This window comes from Prunus persica, chromosome G2, assembly GCF_000346465.2.
Source record: "Prunus persica cultivar Lovell chromosome G2, Prunus_persica_NCBIv2, whole genome shotgun sequence".
In the NCBI taxonomy this organism is placed as follows: Eukaryota; Viridiplantae; Streptophyta; class Magnoliopsida; order Rosales; family Rosaceae; genus Prunus; species Prunus persica.
In genome coordinates this window covers 20,523,530-20,545,005 of record NC_034010.1, presented here as the reverse complement: position 1 = coordinate 20,545,005, position 21,476 = coordinate 20,523,530, and the positions used below count along the sequence as shown (strand labels likewise).

Genomic DNA, 21,476 nt, shown 5'->3' with positions numbered 1-21,476 from the left:
GAATCACATAAATTTAATGGTTACCGTGGACTTGCATTTAACGCGAATCGCTGTTGTAGAAAAATCTAACAAATAGATCATCACATTTTTTTAACTACGTTAATCAAGATTCGAATCCTCTGAATAAACTTATTATTGAATAATTGATGTAACAAGTATGCATCATCATTTGTAAGTCATGTAATACTTTAGCAATTTCCCTCAGTTACGAGAAATTACATAGACTACCTTTCATTTGAAGGCCTGGATGAATATTTCACTTTCCATCCTCCTCATTTTAGTAACATGTGGAAAATAGAGATGGAATTAGTGAAGCACTGAAAATGGCAGGTGAACACGGTGTGATTTGCAATGAATGCCCTCTGTGTGATCAACCTTTATTGCTACTGATGTAGGGTTGGTGGAGGAGATGGGGTGTGTGGGAGCCTCTTGTTTTTCTGTGGTATTATTTATTTGATGTCATGTTCTGTATTTTTTTAATTTTTTATTTTCCATTTTGTGGGAGCAAAAATTATTGTCGTTTCATTGTCCTCCAGTCTTTTTGTAACTTCAAAGCAAATCTTGAGTGGCATGACAAATCATGAATTTTAAAAAATTAAGGTGTCATTTTTCTTTAAGGTGATAAATTGAAACTGTATATAAGTTTGGATGACATTTCTACAAAGAAAAAATGAAGGTACAATAGAAGCTCTTTACGTTGCAGAAACAGTCATAGTTTCTTTACTGTTTTATTGAATTTCATTTCATTTATTTATTTTACTATTGTTGTGCTTATTTAACTATTAGAATTAAATAATTGTATAAGTTGTTACACCAGCAAGAAAAAACAATATCTAACACAAACCACAATACAATATTTCGATTAAGGAGTGACATATTTGTTCGAACTTTCCAGTGTTATCTAAAATCATATCCAACCCATCAGTTTCAACCAATGGGTTTTCAGGGTTATTTAATTGTTGTCAACGTTCTTCTCACCTTCTCTTCTCTAAAACACCTTCTCTTCTCTAGAACCTAAATGAGGCATGTACATATTGGTAGTTCGCGCATGACCAACACTTTTGTCGGGCCAAAATGAACACTACTCATCCCTACTGTCTGGACACGCCTATATAACCCGTATTTTTAATCTCACTATTTGCAATCTCATCCCTAAGCGATGCCTTAACCCTAAAATCCTCTCAATCTCCTAAATTATTTTTTAGAATTTTTAGAAGTTCTGCATCAACCAAAATTGATAAATATTTGTGTTTGTGTGTTCTTATTTTGTAGGCCCAGAAGTAAAGATCTGATAAACTAGCATTAATTTCTTCATTTTCCTCTCTGAAGCTTCCTTCTAGTCTTCCCCTATGGCAGCCTAATCATTATCAGAATCCTCTTAGTGTATGATCCCTAGGAATTGTCTGGTCCTTACGATATGACATATAGGAATTGTCAGGCCCCTCAAAATGACTGGAAGAAAAGTCACAGCAGGAACTCCCCTCCGTAAGAGGAGAAATGCGACAGTTGCTATAAAGAAATTATCGAAATTATATGGCCACAAAATATTCAAAACCAACAATGGACGAAAGCAAATCTTTCTCAAAATTCATCAATTTAATTTCCTCTCCAATATTTTCACTCAATGTAGAAAATAATATCAAAATGTAGATTTACAAAACTAATGAACCGTGTCGAATAAAGACATAATACATCTTTTCAACTCATCTTTATATATGACGTAATTTTAATTTTTAAGTAAGCAAAAATTGAAATGACACAAAATGTTCATTTCCAGTGTTGCAAAATAAGTGTGATTGTCAAAGTGACTGTATTTCATAACAAAAGTGTCTAAAAAAATCCTACAAATAATTTTGCACCACACGTCCCTTGTTTCTGCCTATCTCTCTCCTCATGTGACTCACATGAGGAAATAGATAGAAAGACGGAGCATAGAACTTATATTCCAAATGCTCAAGGAAGCTGGACAAAAAGGCATTTTATACAAACAAGCATCCTCTTGAGTTAAAATTCAACAATCATTTTATTTGGCAAGCAAATCTACACCTTCTGCTGCATGCAAATCATACAACTCTCAAATATATACCAGTAACGATAACACCTCAGTTCTTCATCTTTGTACTCTCTAATAGCCCCATTCATCGCATCAACATTTGGTCCCCTGCATCGATTCATAAAAGTGCACGAACCTTACTAGAAGAAACATTAGAACAGAAATGGCTCAACCTCCATTGCAAGTGGTTTCTGTATGAACCATTCCCAGGGAAACAAACCAAAATGGCATGCAAGATGATGCAAAAAGTCATGGAGACACTAACCTGCAAATAGAAATCGATTTAATTATCCACAGCCGGTGAAAGCAACGGTTTATTTGAGAAGAATGCTTCGAAATTCCCTGCTACTAGTTCACACAAAGCCATGAAACATTCTGGTGTGTAGGTAGCATAATGTGGTGACAGTACAACATTGTCCAATGCAAAGAGCTCTTCAGGAACTTCAGGCTCATCCTCAAACACATCCAAACCGGCACCTCCAATCTCTCCTATCACCAAACACCGCACCATTTCCTTCTCATCGATGATAGCTCCGCGTCCTATGTTTACAATCACGCCATCTCTTCCCAGCGCTAACAAGACTTTCTTGTTGATCAGGTGGTGGGTTTCAGCAGTCAATGCACAACAAATGACAAGGGCGTCACTGTTAGCAGCTAGTTCACAGATATCAGAATAGAAAGGGTATGAAACGAATGGCTTTTCTGTCCTTGAGTTGTACAATATGTTGCAGCCAAAGGCCTCAAGTCTTTTGGCAACTTCTAAGCCAATGTTTCCCAAGCCAACAATCCCAACTCGTTTGCCTCCTATCTGGCATTTCCAATCATAGAAACCACTTTAATTTACTTTAAACAAAAGAGAATTTCAATTATCTGTTGACAAATTTCAACGCATAACATAATCATTAAGTGGTAAAGAACTGACTTTGTTAAAATTAATTTGACACCAGAATAGCTCCCAAAAATCATTTTTGTTAAAAGATATTTAATCAAACACTACCTCATTTTTGTTAAAAGATATTTAATCAAACACTACCTTTGTGATTATTTTCATCTGAACATTGAAAGGGAAAGCATAATTAGGAACAATTTATTTCAACCATAGCCACAGGAAACAAGCAAAACCCAGAAAAGATTAAGGCATGTGAGCTAGAACCGAATGCTGCTGACCTTAGAACCGAGAGCATAGTCTCCTCTGGTAGCCCAAAGCCCGTCTCTGACATACCGATCCCCAGCCGAAATCTTTCTCATGACATCAAGAAGCAGCCCCACAGCCATATCAGCAACATCCTCAGTGAAGATTTTAGGGGTACTGGCAATGGCAACACCGCGGCTTCGACACTCGGCTAAGTCAAGATGGTCAATGCCAACGCTGGTGGTGACAATGACCTTCAAGGAGGGCAGCATTTGTAGGATATTGGCAGTGATGGTTGGTCCATTGGCAGAGGACAGCAAGGCCTGAACAGAGCCTGCATGTGTGGCCAAGAACTGGTCTTGAGGGAGAGGAGAGTCCCAAGCTTTGAGGAACTTGAACTTGTGGGAGTAGTTGGACTCCAAGAGAGTGAAGCACCCAGGTGGGAGAAGTACCAGAACTTGTGGGAGTTCACTGTGATTTCCATTAAGTGCCATTGGATTGGCTTCTTGTTCTTGAGACTTGAGAATTGTTGAGGTGGAGATAGATTTCAGAAGTGGCAATTGAGAAATTGAGAAATTGAGAAACAATTTTGATTATCTATGGAGTATGGACCCACAACTGTCAACTGGTAGATGCTTTACCTGCTTCCTTTGACAAAACGACATCCAGATGTTTCGTATGTATATACGAGATTTTTCATATCAATTCAGCCATACATACAGGCAACTCAGTATAGAGAATGGCTGAATTTGTACCCAGTTTTCAATTTGCCCCTGAATTTGTTGGTTGCTGGTTGGAGATGGCTTCTGGGGTGGTGGTTGCGTGGGTCAGGGTGGATGTGTGGGTCGGAGTGGTGGCTTCATGGGTTGGGGTTAGGTGGCGGCTGCCTGAAACTTAGGAGGAGGAAGGGGGTTACGGAATGAACAATTTGCCCTCAAACTTGACGGAGAAGTGGATGAAATATTAGGAAATTTGCCGGTAGGGGGACATTGGCTAAATAAAATAGTTTAGACCCTTAAAATTTTCAACTACAGGGAACCTACTTCAAAACGATCAATCGCCAGTAGACAGTGACCGGTCGTCAGAGGAAAACGATCAGTTGTCTCCACGCTGTCAAAATCAGGAGGAAGAAATTGAACCGTTTTATGAGATTTTGCACGCTTTAGCTCTAGTACTGCACCAATCACCTACTGAAGATGTCATTTAGGTAACATCTTTTCCTGAAACTGATAACACTAATGAAATATTCCATGATGATTTGATTTCAGAAGGCACAAAGCCTACATATCAAATTCCAGAAAGGAAGAACCGTGGGAAACCTCGAGTACAATATGAAGCAGATCTTAAAGTCAAAGGGAAATACCCCATCAATAATTATATATCTCTAAGCATTATCAGAGTCACATGTGCACTCTGTGAAGTAGTTGGCTGACATATTTGTCCCCAACAGTGTAACTGAAGCACTAGGAAACCCAAAATGAAAAGAAGCTATGAATGAAGAAATGCGAGCTCTCCAAAAGAATGTCACATGAGAACTCATGCCCTTACCTCATGAAAATAAGACAGTAGGATGCATGTGGATTTATACTGTGAAACTCAAAGCTCCATTGCAAGTGGTTTCTGTATGAACGATTCCCAAGGGAAACAAACCAAAATGGCATGCAAGATGATGCAAAAAGTCATGGAGACACTAACGTGCAAATAGAAATCTATTGAATTATCCACAGCCGGTGAAAGCAACGGTTTATTTGAGAAGAATGCTTCGAAATTCCCTGCTACTAGTTCACACAAAGCCATGAAACATTCTGGTGTGTAGGTAGCATAATGTGGTGACAGTACAACATTGTCCAATGCAAAGAGCTCTTCAGGAACTTCAGGCTCGTCCTCAAACACATCCAAACCAGCACCTCCAATCTCTCCTTTCACCAAACACCGCACCATTTCCTTCTCATCGATGATAGCTCCGCGTCCTATGTTTACAGCCATCTCTTCCCAGCGCAGTCAATGCACAACAAATGACAAGGGCGTCACTGTTAGCAGCTAGTTCACAGATATCAGAATAGAAAGGGTATGAAACGAATGGCTTTTCTGTCCTTGAGTTGTACAATATGTTGCAGCCAAAGGCCTCAAGTCTTTTGGCAACTTCTAAGCCAATGTTTCCCAATCCGACAATCCCAACTCGTTTGCCTCCTATCTGGCATTTCCAATCATAAAAACCACTTTAATTTACTTTAAACAAAAGAGGATTTCAATTATCTTTTTTCTGTGGTATTCATTTCATGTGTTATCTTGGCTGACTTTTGTAATTAAGGCTTGATCAAAAGGAATTTGACAAAGAGATATTACAAGCTTAAGAAAAATGTTGGAAATAAGAGCAATGAAAACTGCCAGTCAAATGAGATAATCAGAGTCATTGTAATTCATAGCTTCTTGCAAGCCAAGGAATTACTTCCACAAGAACAGAGTTCAGCCAAAAACAAATGTCTGAAAATAAATAAAGGAAACAACACATAAAATCAAATTTAGTCATCCATGAATGGAGTAACCAAAGGCTCATTTGAGAAGAAAGCTTCCAAATTGGCAATAACTATTTGACTCGAACTCTCTACAGATTCGGGAGTAAAAGCAGCGTTATGTGGAGACAGAACAACGTTGTCCAAAGCAAAGAGTTCTTCAGGAACATGAGGCTCATTCTCAAACACATCCAAACCAGCGCCTCCAATCTCTCCATGCACCAGAAACCTCACCAATTCCTTCTCATCAATAATAGCCCCCCGTCCAACGTTGACAATCACTCCCTCTCTTCCCAGTGCAGATAAGACTTCCTTGTTGATCATGTGGCGGGTTTGGTCTGTCAATGCACAACAGATGATGAGGGCATCAGTATTGGCTGCAAGTTCATGAACACTGGAATAGAAGGGGTATGTTAAAGATGGATTTTTGCTCCTTGAGTTGTATGAGACAATGCACCCAAAGGCCTCCAGTCTTTTTGCAATTTCAGAGCCAATGCTTCCTAATCCAACAATCCCAACTCGCTTGCCTCCTAACTGAAATTAATTACCAGTTGACAATTAATATTACATAAATAATAATAAAATATATAGAGAGTCGATCAATCATTTAATATCAGAGGATCAACTAGGGTGTATGTGTACTACAACAAGAAATAAAGAAAATCTTCAATTCCCAATGCTAAAGAACTAATCAGTTTTTGTGAGTTATGGATGCGTACTTATTACATCAATTATTATCGTTAATTGTTAATTAACAAATCAACTGCCATCAACTAATGTACATATGTGGTTTAGAAACTTAGTAAATGAGATCTCTCTAGCTAGCATTACCTTGGAACCAAGAGGATAATCTCCTTTGCTAGTCCAAAGCCCTTTCACATACCGATCTGCTGCTGAGATTCTTCTATGCACATCAATGAGCAAACCTACGGCAGTATCAGCAACATCTTCTGAGAATGCACTCCCAGAAGTGGTCACTGATATTCCACGCCGCCGGCACTCGACCACATCGATGTTGTTGACCCCAGCAGTGGGGCTGACAACAAGTTTGAGTGCCGGAAGTAGCCGGAGGAGGTCTGCATTGACCTGAGTGAAAGGGTAGCAAAGCATGGCTTGGACTGAGCATGCATAGGTGGTCAAGAACTGGTCTAGAGGGAGTTCTGACTCCCATGCTTTGAGGAGATGGAATTTTTGAGACAACTGAGATTCAGCAATTGCCAAGCATAATGGAGGTTGAATAATCAGGAGTTGTGGGAGGTCTTGGGATTGGAATTGGACCATTATAGTATAGCATGAGCATATGTTTTAGATGGAATTTCAAATGTAAAAGACCATTATATAATGTTTTCATGATCTAGAGGGCATCATATGGCCGAGGGACCCCGCAAAAATAATAGCCTCATTGCAATTTGCAGCAGAGAAACAGTAGAATCAGAAGAATGGTGTATGATTGAATTGAATTGAACATTTTTTTTAAGGCATAAATAACACCCCCCCCCCCCCTTTTTTCGATGGCCATAAATAACACTAAATCATTACTTCTTTTTTAAAACCACATTAACTATCTGAATAAACTTGTCATTGAATAATTTATCATAATAATTAATGCAACGAGTAAACATCATTATTAATTATCAAGCAATGTAATCACTTTAGCATTTTTCCTTACGAGAAATTATAGATTACCTTACCCAAACAGAGAATGCGGAAAACATTTGAAGACCTAGATGAATATTTCACTAAATCATGCTCATTTTTGGTACCATGTGGAAAATAGGGAAGGAATTAGTGAAGTACTACAAATAATACGTGAAGTTGGTATGATATATGCACTGAATTATGAATGCCCACTGTTGCTGATGTACGGTGTTGGTAGATGAGCGTCATGTTTTCTGTGGTCTTTTGATATGTCTTTGGATTTTGTCGGTCAAGTGTCGTTGTATGGGTGGTGGATTTTCTTTTTCACTAAAGTTCTGAGCAAAAGTTTAGAAAAAGAAAAAGAATTTTTGTAGAAATGTCGTTTGAACTTATCTCAGTTTTAATTTGTCACTTTAAAGAAAAGTTTAAGATAAGTATCATCTTAATTTTTCAAAATCCATCCAATTTGTCACTTTAACACCATTCAATTTTTCATTCATTTAAGGGTATTTTAGTCTTTCCATTTCAAAAAAAAAAAAAGAAGAAAAAAAAACCTTTTTTCTCGCTTTCTCCACCAACCCAACCACACCCGCCCCAAAAACACATCGCACAGGACCCCCCTCTCTCTCTCTCTCTCTCAGCATGCATAAATTTTTTTTATGGTGTTCATTGAGCATGTCTACAATTTTAAAAAAGAAAAACGAAGAAGAAGGTGGACTTAGTTTGGGTGGGCTGAGAGAATTTGTGTGTGGAGGGTATGTGTTCCATGGTAGAGACAGAAGGATGAAGGGAAAGAGAGAAGGGGGAATGGAGGAAGGGGCTGTGAAGAGGGAAGGGGAAATGGATTTCAAGGTAGGCAGAGTTGGTTGGAGCCACCGGTGGTGTACAAGGGGTAAGGTGAGATTTTCTCTTCAATTTTAATTGTTTAAAACATATACGATTTTTATTATAATGATTTTTCCATTTTTAAAATACCATTGAAACTGAAACGGCTAAAATACCCTTAAAATATATGGAAAATTGGATGGTATGAAAGTCAGATGACAAATCATGGATTTTAAAAAATTATGGTATCATTTCTCTTAAATTTTTCTTCAAAGTGACAAATTGAAACTGAGGTATAAGTTCAACTAACATTTCTACAAAAACGAAAGAAAAAGTGAAAGTGTAATAGAAGCTCTTTACGTTACAAAAGCAGTCATGGTTTCTTTATTGTTTTATTGAATTTCGTTTTATTTATTTATTTATTTTACTATTGTTGTGCTTATTTAACTATTAGAATTAAATAATTGTATAACTGATTGTTGTTACACCAACAAGAAAAAACAATATCTAACACAAATCACAAAACAATGTTTCGATTAAGGATCTAAAATCATATCCAACCCATCAGTTTCAACCAATGGGTTTTCAAGGTTATTTGGAATGAGATTAAGGTCAACGTTCTTCTCACCTTCTCTTCTCTAAGACCCAGAGACCCATTTCATTCTTCTCACATTCTCTTTTTTGGAACCCAAATGAGGCATGGGTACATATTGGTAGTTCGCGCATGACCACCACTTTTATCGGGCCAACATGAACACTACTAATCCCCACTATCTGGACACGCCTATATAACCAGTAATTTTAATCTCACTATTTGCAATCTCATCCCTAAGTGAAGCCTTAACCCTAAAATCCTCTCAATCTCTAAATTATTTTAAATTATATCAAATAATTTTTTAGACTTTTTACAAGTTCTGCATCAACCAAAATTGATAAATATTTGTGTTTGTGTGTTCTTATTTTGTAGGCCAGGAAGTAAAGATCTGATAAACTAGCGTTGATTTCTTCATTTTCCTCTCTGAAGCTTCCTTCTAGTCCTCACCTATGGCAGCCTTATCATTATCAGAATCCTCCTTAGGAAGTATGATCCCTAGGAATTGTCTGGTCCTTAGGATATGGCATACAAGAATTGTCAGGCCCCTCAAAATGACTGTAATAAAAGTCACAACACGAACTCCCCTCCGTAAGAAGAGAAATGCCACAGATGCTATAAAGAAATTATCGAAATTATATGGCCACAAAATATTCAAAACCAACAATGGAAGAAAGCAAAACTTCTCAAAATTCATCAATTTAATTTCCTCCATTATTTTCACTCAATATAGAAAATAATATCATAATGTAGATTTAGAAAACTAATGAACCGTGTCAAATATAGACATAATACATCTTTTCAACTCATCTTTATATATAACTTAATTTTAATTTTCAAGTGAGCAAAAATTGAAATGACACAAAATATTCATTTCCAATGTCAGCAAAATAATTGTGATTGTCAAACTGATTGTATTTCATAAAAAAAAGTGTCTAAGAAAATCCTACAAATAATTTTCACCTCACATCTCCCCTTTGCTTCTTCCTATCTCTCTCCTTATGTGACTCACATGAGGAAATAGATAGGAAGAAAGCGGAGACGTGCAACGGGAGCATAGAACTTATATTCCAATTGCTCAAAGAAGCTGGACAAAAAAGCATTTTATACAAACAAGTGTTGATGTGAGTCTCCTAATTAATCAAGGAAATTTACTTCCTTGATTAATTAAAGGATTTACTTTCCTATTTTTATATAAGTGACAAATCATTGTACAATTAGGAGATACTTTCCTAATTCTTTACTGTATCTAATTCCCTGTAAAACTCTTATGTAAACTCCTATATATACCTCTTTATGGGGAAGAATAAAACTCAACCCAAAGTATTCAAACCATATTCGTATTTTAGCAAGGTATCAGAGCAATCTATCCTAAGTTGTCTCTAAACCCTTATCTCGAACTTCTCATATTCAAATCCAAAACCCTAATCAAATTCATACATCAAATTCCTCCAATCACAATTCCTCACATTCTCATATCACATCTTACTTCCGCTGCAATGTCAAGAACTCCTACAATTCTGCCCCTTATTGCAGACTCAAAAAAGCATGCGGTCAATCCTGCTGACTCGGCTACTCGGACTCATGCTTCTATCGCCACCACCAAAGGTTCTACTTTTCATACGCCATCTCATAAATCCGCATAGATTATTGACTCGGGTGCTACGGATCACATTACTTTTGATCCTAGCCAACTTATTAATCGCAAATCATCCACTCTGTCGGCGGTGTCTAATGCTAATGGTACCCCTTCCCTTGTGGTTAGGAAGGGCTCTCTATCTCTCTCTACTTCCTTACATCTGGATTCTGTATTACTTGTTCCATCTTTGGACCATAACTTGTTATCTGTTGCACAACTTACTACTATTTTGGGATGTACCGTAATATTTTGGCCGAATCATTGTGTTTTTCTAGTCATCCTCACAGGAAAGACGATTGGTTGTGGTACTCGATGGGGCAAACTCTACTACTTAAACTGGGCACCAAATAATGAGGCCAAGGTTGGTCAAGCTTTCAGAACCAGTGGAACTCGTTCTGAGGGGGAGAGAGACAAAATTTGGTTATGGCATAAACGTCTTGGGCATGCCTCGTTCGGTTATCTTAAGAAGTTATTTCGATCATTATTTTCCAGTCTTGATGTTTCCAGCTTCCAGTGTGATACGTGTGAATTGGCTAAGAGCCATCGTGTCCCTTTCCCATTAAGTTCAAATAAGAGTTTGGTTCCGTTTTTCCTTGTTCATTCTGATGTCTGGGGACCTGCTAAAATTGCCACTCTGACAGGGACGCAATGGTTTATCACGTTTATAGATGATTGCACACGCATAACTTGGGTTTCCCTTCTCAAAACTAAAGGGGAAGTTAGTTCCAAGTTTCAACAATTTTATCAAATGGTGGATACTCAATTTCATGCCAGAATTCAGGTTCTTTGTTCTAACAATGGCGGAGAATTTCTCAACCATGATCTTAACCAGTTCTTACAAGATCATGGCATCATACATCAACGCTCATGCCATTGCACTCCCCAACAGAATGAGGTGGCTTAAAGAAAGAACAGACACTTATTGGAAGTCGTTCGTGCCTCTCTCTTTGGTGCCAATATGCCACGATCATTTTGGGGCGAAGCAATCGTTTCTGTAGCATACCTTATCAATTGGTTTCCTTCTATTGTCTTAAATTTCTAAACACCACTTCAAACACTTCACCACCATATCCAAACACCTCCCACCCGAAACCTGGAATCCCTAATTTTTGGCTGTATTGTATTTGTCCACTTACATGATCACTAACGAAGTAAATTGGATCCCCGAGCTGAAAAGTGTGTTTTCATTGGCTATGCACCTCATCAGAAAGGATACCGGTGTTATCATCCTCCTAGTCAGAAGGTCTTCACCTCCATAGATGTTGTGTTTTGGGGACATGACTTATATTTTTCAACAGCCCAAGAGAAGAATCGAGAATCCACCACTGCTTCAATTCTCAATTTTTTTTCCCCAGGACGTCACTCTGCATCAAAATGATCGATTGCCAGTGGAAAGCAACCGGTCAACTCTCCTTAGTTCTTCAACTACAGAGAATCTACTTCAAAACGATCAATCGCCAGCAAACAGTGACCGGTCGCCAGAGGAAAACGATCAGTTATCTTCACGTTGTCAAAATCAAGATGAGGAAATTGAATCGTTTTATGAGATTTTGCCGTCTTTAGCTCACTGCACCAATCACCTGCTGAGGATGTCATTTAAGTAACATCTTTTCCTGAAACTGATAACACTAATGAAATATCTCATGATGATTTGATTTTAGAAGACACATAGCCTACATATCAGCTTCCAGAAAGGAAGAACCGTGGCAAACCTCGAGTACAATATGAAACAGATATTAAAGCCAAAGGGAAATACCCCATTAATAATTATATATCTCTCAACAGATTATCAGAGTCATATGTATACTATGTGAAGCAATTGACTGACATATTTGTCCCTAACAGTGTAACTGAAGCACTAGGAGACCCAAAATAGAAAAAAGCTATGAATGAAGAAATGCGAGCTCTCCAAAAGAATGTCACATGGGAACTCATGCCCTTACCTCATGGAAATAAAACAGTAGGATGCATGTGGATTTATACTGTGAAACTCAAAGCAGATGGATCCGTTGAAAGATATAAAGCTAGATTGGTGGCGAAGGGGTACACACAAAGATACTGGATAGATTACGAGGAGACCTTTGCCCCAGTAGCCAAGATTAACACTATTAGAGTCATATTTTCTCTAGCAGCAAATCTTGATTGGCCACTACATCAGTTTGATGTAAAAAATGCATTCTTACATGGAGACTTGGAAGAATAAGTATATATGGACTTACCCCCAAGATGTAATTCAACTCCTGACAAGAAAAATCAAGTTTGCAAGCTCAGAAAGTCATTATATGGGTTAAAGCAATCTCCCAGGGCATGGTTTGGCAGATTTACTAAATCTATGAAGAATTTTGGATATACACAGAGTAATTCAGATCACACCCTGTTCTTGAAGCTTGATGAAGGAAAACTTACTGCATTGATTTTTTATGTAGATGACATAATCGTAACTGGAAATGAAGCAGAAGAGCAACTGAAGTTGCAAAAGTATTTGTCTCAGGAATTTGAGATGAAGGATTTAGGTGATTTGAAGCACTTTCTCGGAATCGAAGTAGCAAGATCAAAAACTAATATATTTCTGTCTCAAAGGAAGTATGTAATGGATCTATTCACTAAAACATGAATGCTTGGATGTAAGCCTGCTGACACACCCATTGAGATGAATCACAAGTTATGTGAAGATATGGACCAAGAACCAACCAATAAGGAACAGTACCAACGCCTTGTTGGAGGTTAATATATCTGGCACACACAAGACCAGATATTGCATATGCGGTGAGTGTGGTTAGTCAGTTTATGCATTCGCCCAGTGTTTCTCATAGGAATGCAGTTGATTGGATCTTAAGATACTTAAAGTCAACCCCTAGGAAAAGATTAATGTTCTCAAAAAATGGAGATCTTGAAGTTGTTGGATACACAGATGCTGATTAGGCTAGCTTCATTACAGATAGACGCGCTACTTCATGTTACTTTACATTCGTGGAAGGTAACCTAGTCACTTGGCGGAGTAAAAAGCAAAATGCGGTTTCTCGATCTAGTGCTGAAGCAGAGTATCGAGGAATGGCTCACTGAGTTTGTAAATTATTGTGGATCAGAAGACTCTTGACAGAATTGGGCTTCAAGCCAGAAAAGCCAATGGAGTTGCATTGTGACAACAAGTCAGCTATCGATATTGAGAAAAAGATCATCCGCCTACCATTCGTAAGATCAGAAGATTAACTGGTAGATATCTTTTAACCAGAGCTGTTTGTCGAAGAGTATTTCATGACTCACTTACCAAGTTGGGCATTGGTGACATATATGCACCAACTTGAGGAGGAGTGTTGACGTGAGTCTCCTAATTAATCAAGGAGATTTACTTCCTTGATTAATTAAGGGATTTAGTTTCCTATTTTTATATAAGTAATAAATCATTGTACAATTAGGAGATACTTTCCTAATTCTTTACTGTATCTAATTCCTTATAAAACTCTCATGTAAACTCCTATATATACCTCCTTATGAAGAAGAATAAAACTCAACCCAAAGTATTCAAACCATATTCGTATTTTAGTAACAAGCATCCTCTTAACAATCATTTTATTTGGCAAGCAAATCTACACCGTCCGCTGCATGCAAATCATACAACTCGCAAATATATACCAGTAACGATAACACCTCAGTTCTTCATCTTTGTACTCTCTAATAGCCCCATTCATCGCATCAGCATTTGGCCCCCTGCATCGATTTATAAAAGTGCACGAACCTTACTAGAAGAAACATTAGAACAGAAATGGCTGAAGCTCCATTGCAAGTGGTTTCTGTATGAACGATTCCCAAGGGAAACAAACCAAAATGGCATGCAAGATGATGCAAAAAGTCATGGAGACACTAACCTGCAAATAGAAATCGATTTAATTATCCACAGCCGGTGAAAGCAACGGTTTATTTGAGAAGAATGCTTCGAAATTCCCTGCTACTAGTTCACACAAAGCCATGAAACATTCTGGTGTGTAGGTAGCATAATGTGGTGACAGTACAACATTGTCCAATGCAAAGAGCTCTTCAGGAACTTCAGGCTCATCCTCAAACACATCCAAACCAGCACCTCCAATCTCTCTTTTCACCAAACACCGCACCATTTCCTTCTCATCGATGATAGCTCCGCGTCCTACGTTTACAATCACGCCATCTCTTCCCAGCTTTAACGAGACTTTCTTGTTGATCAGGTGGTGGGTTTCAGCAGTCAATGCACAACAAATGACAAGGGCGTCACTGTTAGCAGCTAGTTCACAGATATCAGAATAGAAAGGGTATGAAACGAATGGCTTTTCTGTCCTTGAGTTGTACAATATGTTGCAGCCAAAGGCCTCAAGTCTTTTGGCAACTTCTAAGCCAATGTTTCCCAAGCCAACAATCCCAACTCGTTTGCCTCCTATCTGGCATTTCCAATCAGAAAAACCACTTTAATTTACTTTAAACAAAAGAGGATTTCAATTATCTTTTTTCTGTGGTATTCATTTCATGTGTTATCTTGGCTGACTTTTGTAATTAAGGTTTGATCAAAAGGAATTTGACAAAGAGATATTACAAGCTTAAGAAAAATGTTGGAAATAAGAGCAATGAAAACTGCCAGTCAAATGAGATAATCAGAGTCATTGTAATTCATAGCTTCTTGCAAGCCAAGGAATTACTTCCACAAGAACAGAGTTCAGCCAAAAACAAAATGTCTGAAAATAAATAAAGGAAACAACACATAAAATCAAATTTAGTCATCCATGAATGGAGTAACCAAAGGCTCATTTGAGAAGAAAGCTTCCAAATTGGCAATAACTATTCGATTCGAACTCTCTACAGATTCGGGAGTAAAAGCAGCGTTATGTGGAGACAGAACAACGTTGTCCAAAGCAAAGAGTTCTTCTGGAACATGAGGCTCATTCTCAAACACATCCAAACCAGCGCCTCCAATCTCTCCATGCACCAGAAACCTCACCAATTCCTTCTCATCAATAATAGCCCCCCGTCCAACGTTGACAATCACTCCCTCTCTTCCCAGTGCAGATAAGACTTCCTTGTTGATCATGTGGCGGGTTTGGTCGGTCAATGCACAACAGATGATGAGGGCATCAGTATTGGCTGCAAGTTCATGAACACTGGAATAGAAGGGGTATGTTAAAGATGGATTTTTGCTCCTTGAGTTGTATGAGACAATGCACCCAAAGGCCTCCAGTCTTTTTGCAATTTCAGAGCCAATGCGTCCTAATCCAACAATCCCAACTCGCTTGCCTCCTAACTGAAATTAATTACCAGTTGACAATTAATATTACATAAATAATAATAAAATATATAGAGAGTCAATCAATCATTAAATATCAGAGGATCAACTAGGGTGTTTGTGTACTACAACAAGAAATAAAGAAAATCTTCAATTCCCAATGCTAAAGAACTAATCAGTTTTTGTGAGTTATGGATGCGTACTTATTACATCAATTATTATCGTTAATTGTTAATTAACAAATCAACTGCCATCAACTAATGTACATATGTGGTTTAGAAACTTAGTAAATGAGATCTCTCTAGCTAGCATTACCTTGGAACCAAGAGGATAATCTCCTTTGCTAGTCCAAAGCCCTTTCACATACCGATCTGCTGCTGAGATTCTTCTATGCACATCAATGAGCAAACCTACGGCAGTATCAGCAACATCTTCTGAGAATGCACTCCCAGAAGTGGTCACTGATATTCCACGCCGCCGGCACTCGACCACATCGATGTTGTTGACCCCAGCAGTGGGGCTGACAACAAGTTTGAGTGCCGGAAGTAGCCGGAGGAGGTCTGCATTGACCTGAGTGAAAGGGTAGCAAAGCATGGCTTGGACTGAGCATGCATAGGTGGTCAAGAACTGGTCTAGAGGGAGTTCTGACTCCCATGCTTTGAGGAGATGGAATTTTTGAGACAACTGAGATTCAGCAATTGCCAAGCATAATGGAGGTTGAATAATCAGGAGTTGTGGGAGGTCTTGGGATTGGAATTGGACCATTATAGTATAGCATGAGCATATGTTTTAGATGGAATTTCAAATGTAAATGACCATTATGTAATGTTTTCATGATCTAGAGGGCATCATATGGCCGAGGGACCCCACAAAAATAGTGGCCTCATTGCAATTTGCAGCAGAGAAACAGTAGAATGGTGTATGATTGAATTGAATTGAACATTTTTTTAAGGCATAAATTAAATAACACTTTTTTTTTGTTGAGATATTTAGTGATATATCCATTTTTAGCACTAATATTATAAATAAATTCTACACAATTGAATTTCTATAAACAAACCCAACAAATGACAGCAGACCTTATTGAATTTAATATTAATTATTAAATTACTTTGATGCTCTATTAAGTGTTTTGGGTATTTTTATGAGATTTTGGAGTTAGGTTTATTTTAAGAAATTGATGGCAGTTTTGTAATTTATAAGAAGTTAAAAGCTTTTTTGTTATGTTGTAAATGGGCTTTGGGTGTGTTTCTAAAGTCCATTTCAAATAGGGTATTTTTATAATTTGAGCCCTCATATTGGGTATAATAGTGAATCTCCCTTTTTTTTTAAAAAAAAAAAAAACCACATTAACTATCTGGATAAACGTGTCACTGAATAATTTATCATAATAATTTATGCACAAGTAAACATCATTATTAATTATCAAGCAATGTAATCACTTTAGCATTTTTCCTTACGAGAAATTATAGATTACCTTACCCAAACAGAGAATGCGGAAAACATTTGAAGGCCTAGATGAATATTTCACTAAATCATGCTCATTTTTTGTACCACGTGAAAAATAGGGAAGGAATTAGTGAAGTGCTGCAAATAGCAGCTGAAGATGGTATGATATATTCAATGAATTATGAATGCCCACTGTTGCCGATGCGCGGGTTGGTAGATGAGCCTCATGTTTTCTGTAGTCTTTTGATATTTCTTTGGATTTTGTCGGTTAAGTGTCATTGTATGGGTGGTGGATTTTCTTTTTCGCTAAGTTTTGAGCAAAAGTTTAGAAAAAGAAAAGGGATATTTGTAGAAATATCGTTTAAACTTACCTCAGTTTCAATTTATCACTTTAAAGAAAAGTTTAAGATGAATGTCATCTTAATTTTTCAAAATTCATCATTTATCATCTGACTTTAACACCATCCAACTTTTCATCCATTTTTAAGGGTATTTTAGTCTTTTCATTTTCAAGAAAAACCCCAACAACACCCGCACCAAAAACACATCGCACAGGACCACCCTCTCCCCCCTTTCTCTCTCTCCCCCGCCCCCAACCACTTTCTTCTTCTTTTTTAATGGTGTTCATTGAGCATGTCTACAATTTTAAAAAAGAAGAAGAAGAATGTAGATTCGGTTTGGGTGGGATAAGGGAATTTGTGTGTAGATGTGGTTGTTCCATGGTAGAGAGAGAAGGGGCAATGGAGGAAGGGGCTATGAAGAGGGAAGGGGGAATGGATTTCAAGATGGGCACGGTTGGTTGGAGCCGCCGGTGGCACACAAGGGATAAGATGAGACTTTTTGCTTCAATTTTAATTATTTAAAAGATATATGATTTTTATTATAATGATTTTTCCATTTTTAAAATATCCTTGAAAATGGAAAGACTAAAATACCCTTAAAAATATATGGAAAATTTGATGGTATTAAAGTCGGATGACAAATCATAGATTTTGAAAAATTATGATGTCATTTCTCTGAAATTTTTCTGTATTATGACAAATTGAAACTGAGGTATAAGTACATTTCTACAAAAACGAAATAAAAGGTGAAGGTGCAATAGAAGCTCTTTACGTTGCAGAAACAGTCATGGCTTCTTTGTTGTTTTATTAAATTTCGTTTTATTTATTTATTTTACTATTGTTGTGCTTAGTTAACTATTAGGATTAAATAATTGTATAACTGATCGTTGTTACCCCAACAAGAAAAAACAATATCTAACACAAACCACAAAACAATGTTTCGATTAAGGAGTGACATTTGTTTGAACACTTTCAACTGTCTTCTAAAATCATATCCAACCTATCAGTTTCAACCAATGGGTTTTTAAGATTATTTGGAATGGGATTGAGGTCAACATTCTTCTCACCTTCTCTTCTCTAAAACCCCGAGACGCATTTCGTTCTTCTCACCTTATCTTCGCTGGAACCTAAATGAGGCATGGGTACATATTGGTAGTTCGCGCATGACCATCACTTTTGTTGGGCCAACATGACCACTACTCATCCCTACTGTCCGGATACGCTTATGTAACCCGTATTTTTAAATGATCTCAAATAATTTTTTAGAATTTTTACAACTTTTGCATCAACCAAAATTGATAAATATTTGTGTTTGTGTGTTTTATTTTGTAGGCCAGTAAGTAAAGAGCACGTTAATTTCTTCATTTACCTCTCTGAAGCTTCCTTCTAGTCCTCCCCAATGGCAGCGAATTGTCAGTCCCCTCAAAATGACTATAAGAAAAGTCACAGCACGAACTCCCCTCGTAAGAAGAGAAATGCGGCAGTTGCTATAAAGAAATCATCAAAATTATACGGCCACAAAATATTCAAAACCAGGAATGGAAGAAAGCAAAACTTCCTCAAAATTCATCAATTTAATTTCCTTCAATATTTTCACTCAATATAGAAAATAATATCGTAATGTAGATTTAGAAAACTAATGAACCGTGTCAAATATAGACATAATACATCTTTTAAACTCATCTTTATATATGACTTAATTTTAATTTCTGAGTGAGCAAAAATTGAAATGACACAAAATATTCATTTCCAGTGTCAGCAAAATAATTGTGATTGTCAAACTGATTGTATTTCACAACAAAAGTGTCTAAGAAAATCCTACAAATAATTTTGCACCTCACATCTCCCCTTTGTCTCTTCCCATCTCTCTCCTCATGTGACTCACATGAGGAAATAGATAGGAAGAAAGCGGAGACGTGTAACGGGAGCATAGAACTTATATTCCAACTGCTCAAGGAAGCTGGACCAAAAAGCATTTTATACAAACAAGCATCCTCTTGAGTTAACAATCATTTTATTTGGCAAGCAAATCTACACCGTCTGCTGCATGCAGATCATACAACTCTCAAATATACCAGTAACGATAACACCTCAGTTCTTCATCTTTGTACTCTCTAATAGCCCCATTCATCACATCAACATTTGGTCCCCTGCATCGATTCATAAAAGTGCACGAACCTTACTAGAAGAAACATTAGAACAGAAATGGCTCAAGCTCCATTGCAAGTGGTTTCTGTATGAACCATTCCCAGGGAAACAAACCAAAATGGCATGCAAGATGATGCAAAAAGTCATGGAGACTCTAACCTGCAAATAGAAATCTATTTAATTATCCACAGCCGGTGAAAGCAACGGTTTATTTGAGAAGAAAGCTTCGAAATTCCCTGCTACTAGTTCACACAAAGCCATGAAACATTCTGGTGTGTAGGTAGCATAATGTGGTGACAGTACAACATTGTCCAATGCAAAGAGCTCTTCAGGAACTTCAGGCTCATCCTCAAACACATCCAAACCAGCACCTCCAATCTCTCCTTTCACCAAACACCGCACCATTTCCTTCTCATCGATGATAGCTCCGCGTCCTACGTTTACAATCACGCCATCTCTTCCCAGCTTTAACGAGACTTTCTTGTTGATCAGGTGGTGGGTTTCAGCAGTCAATGCACAACAAATGACAAGGGCGTCACTGTTAGCAGCTAGTTCACAGATATCAGAATAGAAAGGGTATGAAACGAATGGCTTTTCTGTCCTTGAGTTGTACAATATGTTGCAGCCAAAGGCCTCAAGTCTTTTGGCAACTTCTACGCCAATGTTTCCCAAGCCAACAATCCCAACTCGGTTGCCTCCTATCTGGCATTTCCAATCATAGAAACCACTTTAATTTACTTTAAACAAAAGAGAATTTCAATTATCTGTTGACAAATTTCAACGCATAACATAATCATTAAGTGGTAAAGAACTGACTTTGTTAAAATTAATTTAACACCAGAATAGCTCCCAAAAATCATTTTTGTTAAAAGATATTTAATCAAACACTACATTTGTGATTATTTTCATCTGAACATTGATAGGGAAAGCATAATTAGGAACAATTTATTTCAACCATAGCCACAGGAAACAAGCAAAACCCAGAAAAGATTAAGGCATGTGAGCTAGAACCGAATGCTGCTGACCTTAGAACCGAGAGCATAGTCTCCTCTGGTAGCCCAAAGCCCGTCTCTGACATACCGATCCCCAGCCGAAATCTTTCTCATGACATCAAGAAGCAGCCCCACAGCCATATCAGCAACATCCTCAGTGAAGATTTTAGGGGTACTGGCAATGGCAACACCGCGGCTTCGACACTCGGCTAAGTCAAGATGGTCAATGCCAGCGCCGGTGGTGACAATGACCTTCAAGGAGGGCAGCATTTGTAGGATATTGGCAGTGATGGTTGGTCCTTTGACAGAGGACAGCAAGGCCTGAACAGAGCCTGCATGTGTGGCCAAGAACTGGTCTTGAGGGAGAGGAGAGTCCCAAGCTTTGAGGAACTTGAACTTGTGGGAGTAGTTGGACTCCAAGAGAGTGAAGCACCCAGGTGGGAGAAGTACCAGAACTTGTGGGAGTTCACTGTGATTTCCATTAAGTGCCATTGGATTGGCTTCTTGTTCTTGAGACTTGAGAATTGTTGAGGTGGAGATAGGTTTCAGAAGTGGCAATTGAGAAATTGGGAAATTGAGAAATTGAGAAACAATTTTGATTATCTATGGAGTATGGACCCACAACTGTCAACTGGTAGATGCTTTACCTGCTTCCTTTGACAAAACGACATCCAGATGTTTCGTATCAATTCAGCCATACATACAGGCAACTCTCATCAGTATAGAGAATGGCTGAATTTGTACCCAGTTTTCAATTTGCCCCAGAATTTGTTGGTTGCTGGTTGGAGATGGCTTCTGGGGTGGTGGTTGTGTGGGTCAGGGCGGATGTGTGGGTCGGAGTGGTGGCTTCATGGTTGGGGTTAGGTGGCGGCTGCCTGAAACTCAGGAGGAGGAAGGGGAGAGAGAAGG

General features: G+C 38.0%; 4 protein-coding genes across 7 annotated transcripts; all 4 read right to left on the bottom strand.

Annotated features, from left to right (window-relative positions):
- LOC18785893 (glyoxylate/hydroxypyruvate reductase HPR3) lies at nucleotides 1,755–21,162 on the bottom strand. Of its 2 annotated transcripts, XM_007220682.2 has the most exons (4): nucleotides 21,085–21,162; nucleotides 3,221–3,704; nucleotides 2,319–2,861; nucleotides 1,755–2,161 (listed from the first exon to the last, which is right to left on the bottom strand). In XM_007220682.2, the coding sequence occupies exons 2-3, from the start codon at nucleotides 3,677–3,679 to the stop codon at nucleotides 2,337–2,339; spliced, it is 984 nt and encodes a 327-aa protein (XP_007220744.1). In that variant the 5' UTR covers nucleotides 3,680–3,704; nucleotides 21,085–21,162; the 3' UTR covers nucleotides 1,755–2,161; nucleotides 2,319–2,336. The 2 variants fall into 2 exon arrangements, with proteins under 2 accessions (XP_007220744.1, XP_020413198.1); XM_020557609.1 differs by lacking the exon at nucleotides 21,085–21,162 and having other exon boundaries at nucleotides 1,767–2,161; nucleotides 3,221–4,318.
- On the bottom strand, nucleotides 5,528–7,031 carry LOC18787292 (glyoxylate/hydroxypyruvate reductase HPR3). The gene is made up of 2 exons (XM_007219282.2): nucleotides 6,530–7,031; nucleotides 5,528–6,232 (listed from the first exon to the last, which is right to left on the bottom strand). The coding sequence occupies exons 1-2, from the start codon at nucleotides 6,977–6,979 to the stop codon at nucleotides 5,708–5,710; spliced, it is 975 nt and encodes a 324-aa protein (XP_007219344.1). The 5' UTR covers nucleotides 6,980–7,031; the 3' UTR covers nucleotides 5,528–5,707.
- On the bottom strand, nucleotides 14,210–21,096 carry LOC18787444 (glyoxylate/hydroxypyruvate reductase HPR3). 3 transcript variants are annotated; one of them, XM_020557607.1, is made up of 3 exons: nucleotides 20,601–21,096; nucleotides 19,735–20,277; nucleotides 19,170–19,577 (listed from the first exon to the last, which is right to left on the bottom strand). In XM_020557607.1, the coding sequence occupies exons 1-2, from the start codon at nucleotides 21,057–21,059 to the stop codon at nucleotides 19,753–19,755; spliced, it is 984 nt and encodes a 327-aa protein (XP_020413196.1). In that variant the 5' UTR covers nucleotides 21,060–21,096; the 3' UTR covers nucleotides 19,170–19,577; nucleotides 19,735–19,752. The 3 variants fall into 3 exon arrangements, with proteins under 3 accessions (XP_020413197.1, XP_007218334.1, XP_020413196.1); XM_020557608.1 differs by lacking the exons at nucleotides 19,170–19,577; nucleotides 19,735–20,277 and adding an exon at nucleotides 14,210–14,801; XM_007218272.2 differs by having other exon boundaries at nucleotides 19,152–20,277.
- LOC109947468 (glyoxylate/hydroxypyruvate reductase HPR3-like) lies at nucleotides 14,950–16,432 on the bottom strand. Its single transcript, XM_020557610.1, has 2 exons — nucleotides 15,953–16,432; nucleotides 14,950–15,655 (listed from the first exon to the last, which is right to left on the bottom strand). Exons 1-2 carry the CDS (start codon nucleotides 16,400–16,402, stop codon nucleotides 15,131–15,133), a joined length of 975 nt encoding a protein of 324 aa, XP_020413199.1. The 5' UTR covers nucleotides 16,403–16,432; the 3' UTR covers nucleotides 14,950–15,130.

Excerpts from the sequence above, each read along its gene's own strand:
- LOC18785893 (XM_007220682.2), bottom strand. The coding sequence starts at position 3,679 with ATGGCACTTAATGGAAATCACAGTGAACTCCCACAAGTTCTGGTACTT. Across the intron at positions 2,862-3,220 it reads ACTATGCTCTCGGTTCTAAG|ATAGGAGGCAAACGAGTTGG; the intron begins GTCAGCAGCATT and ends TGGAAATGCCAG.
- LOC18787292 (XM_007219282.2), bottom strand. The coding sequence starts at position 6,979 with ATGGTCCAATTCCAATCCCAAGACCTCCCACAACTCCTGATTATTCAA. Across the intron at positions 6,233-6,529 it reads ATTATCCTCTTGGTTCCAAG|TTAGGAGGCAAGCGAGTTGG; the intron begins GTAATGCTAGCT and ends AATTAATTTCAG.
- LOC109947468 (XM_020557610.1), bottom strand. The coding sequence starts at position 16,402 with ATGGTCCAATTCCAATCCCAAGACCTCCCACAACTCCTGATTATTCAA. Across the intron at positions 15,656-15,952 it reads ATTATCCTCTTGGTTCCAAG|TTAGGAGGCAAGCGAGTTGG; the intron begins GTAATGCTAGCT and ends AATTAATTTCAG.
- LOC18787444 (XM_020557608.1), bottom strand. The coding sequence starts at position 21,059 with ATGGCACTTAATGGAAATCACAGTGAACTCCCACAAGTTCTGGTACTT. Across the intron at positions 14,802-20,600 it reads ACTATGCTCTCGGTTCTAAG|ATAGGAGGCAAACGAGTTGG; the intron begins GTCAGCAGCATT and ends TGGAAATGCCAG.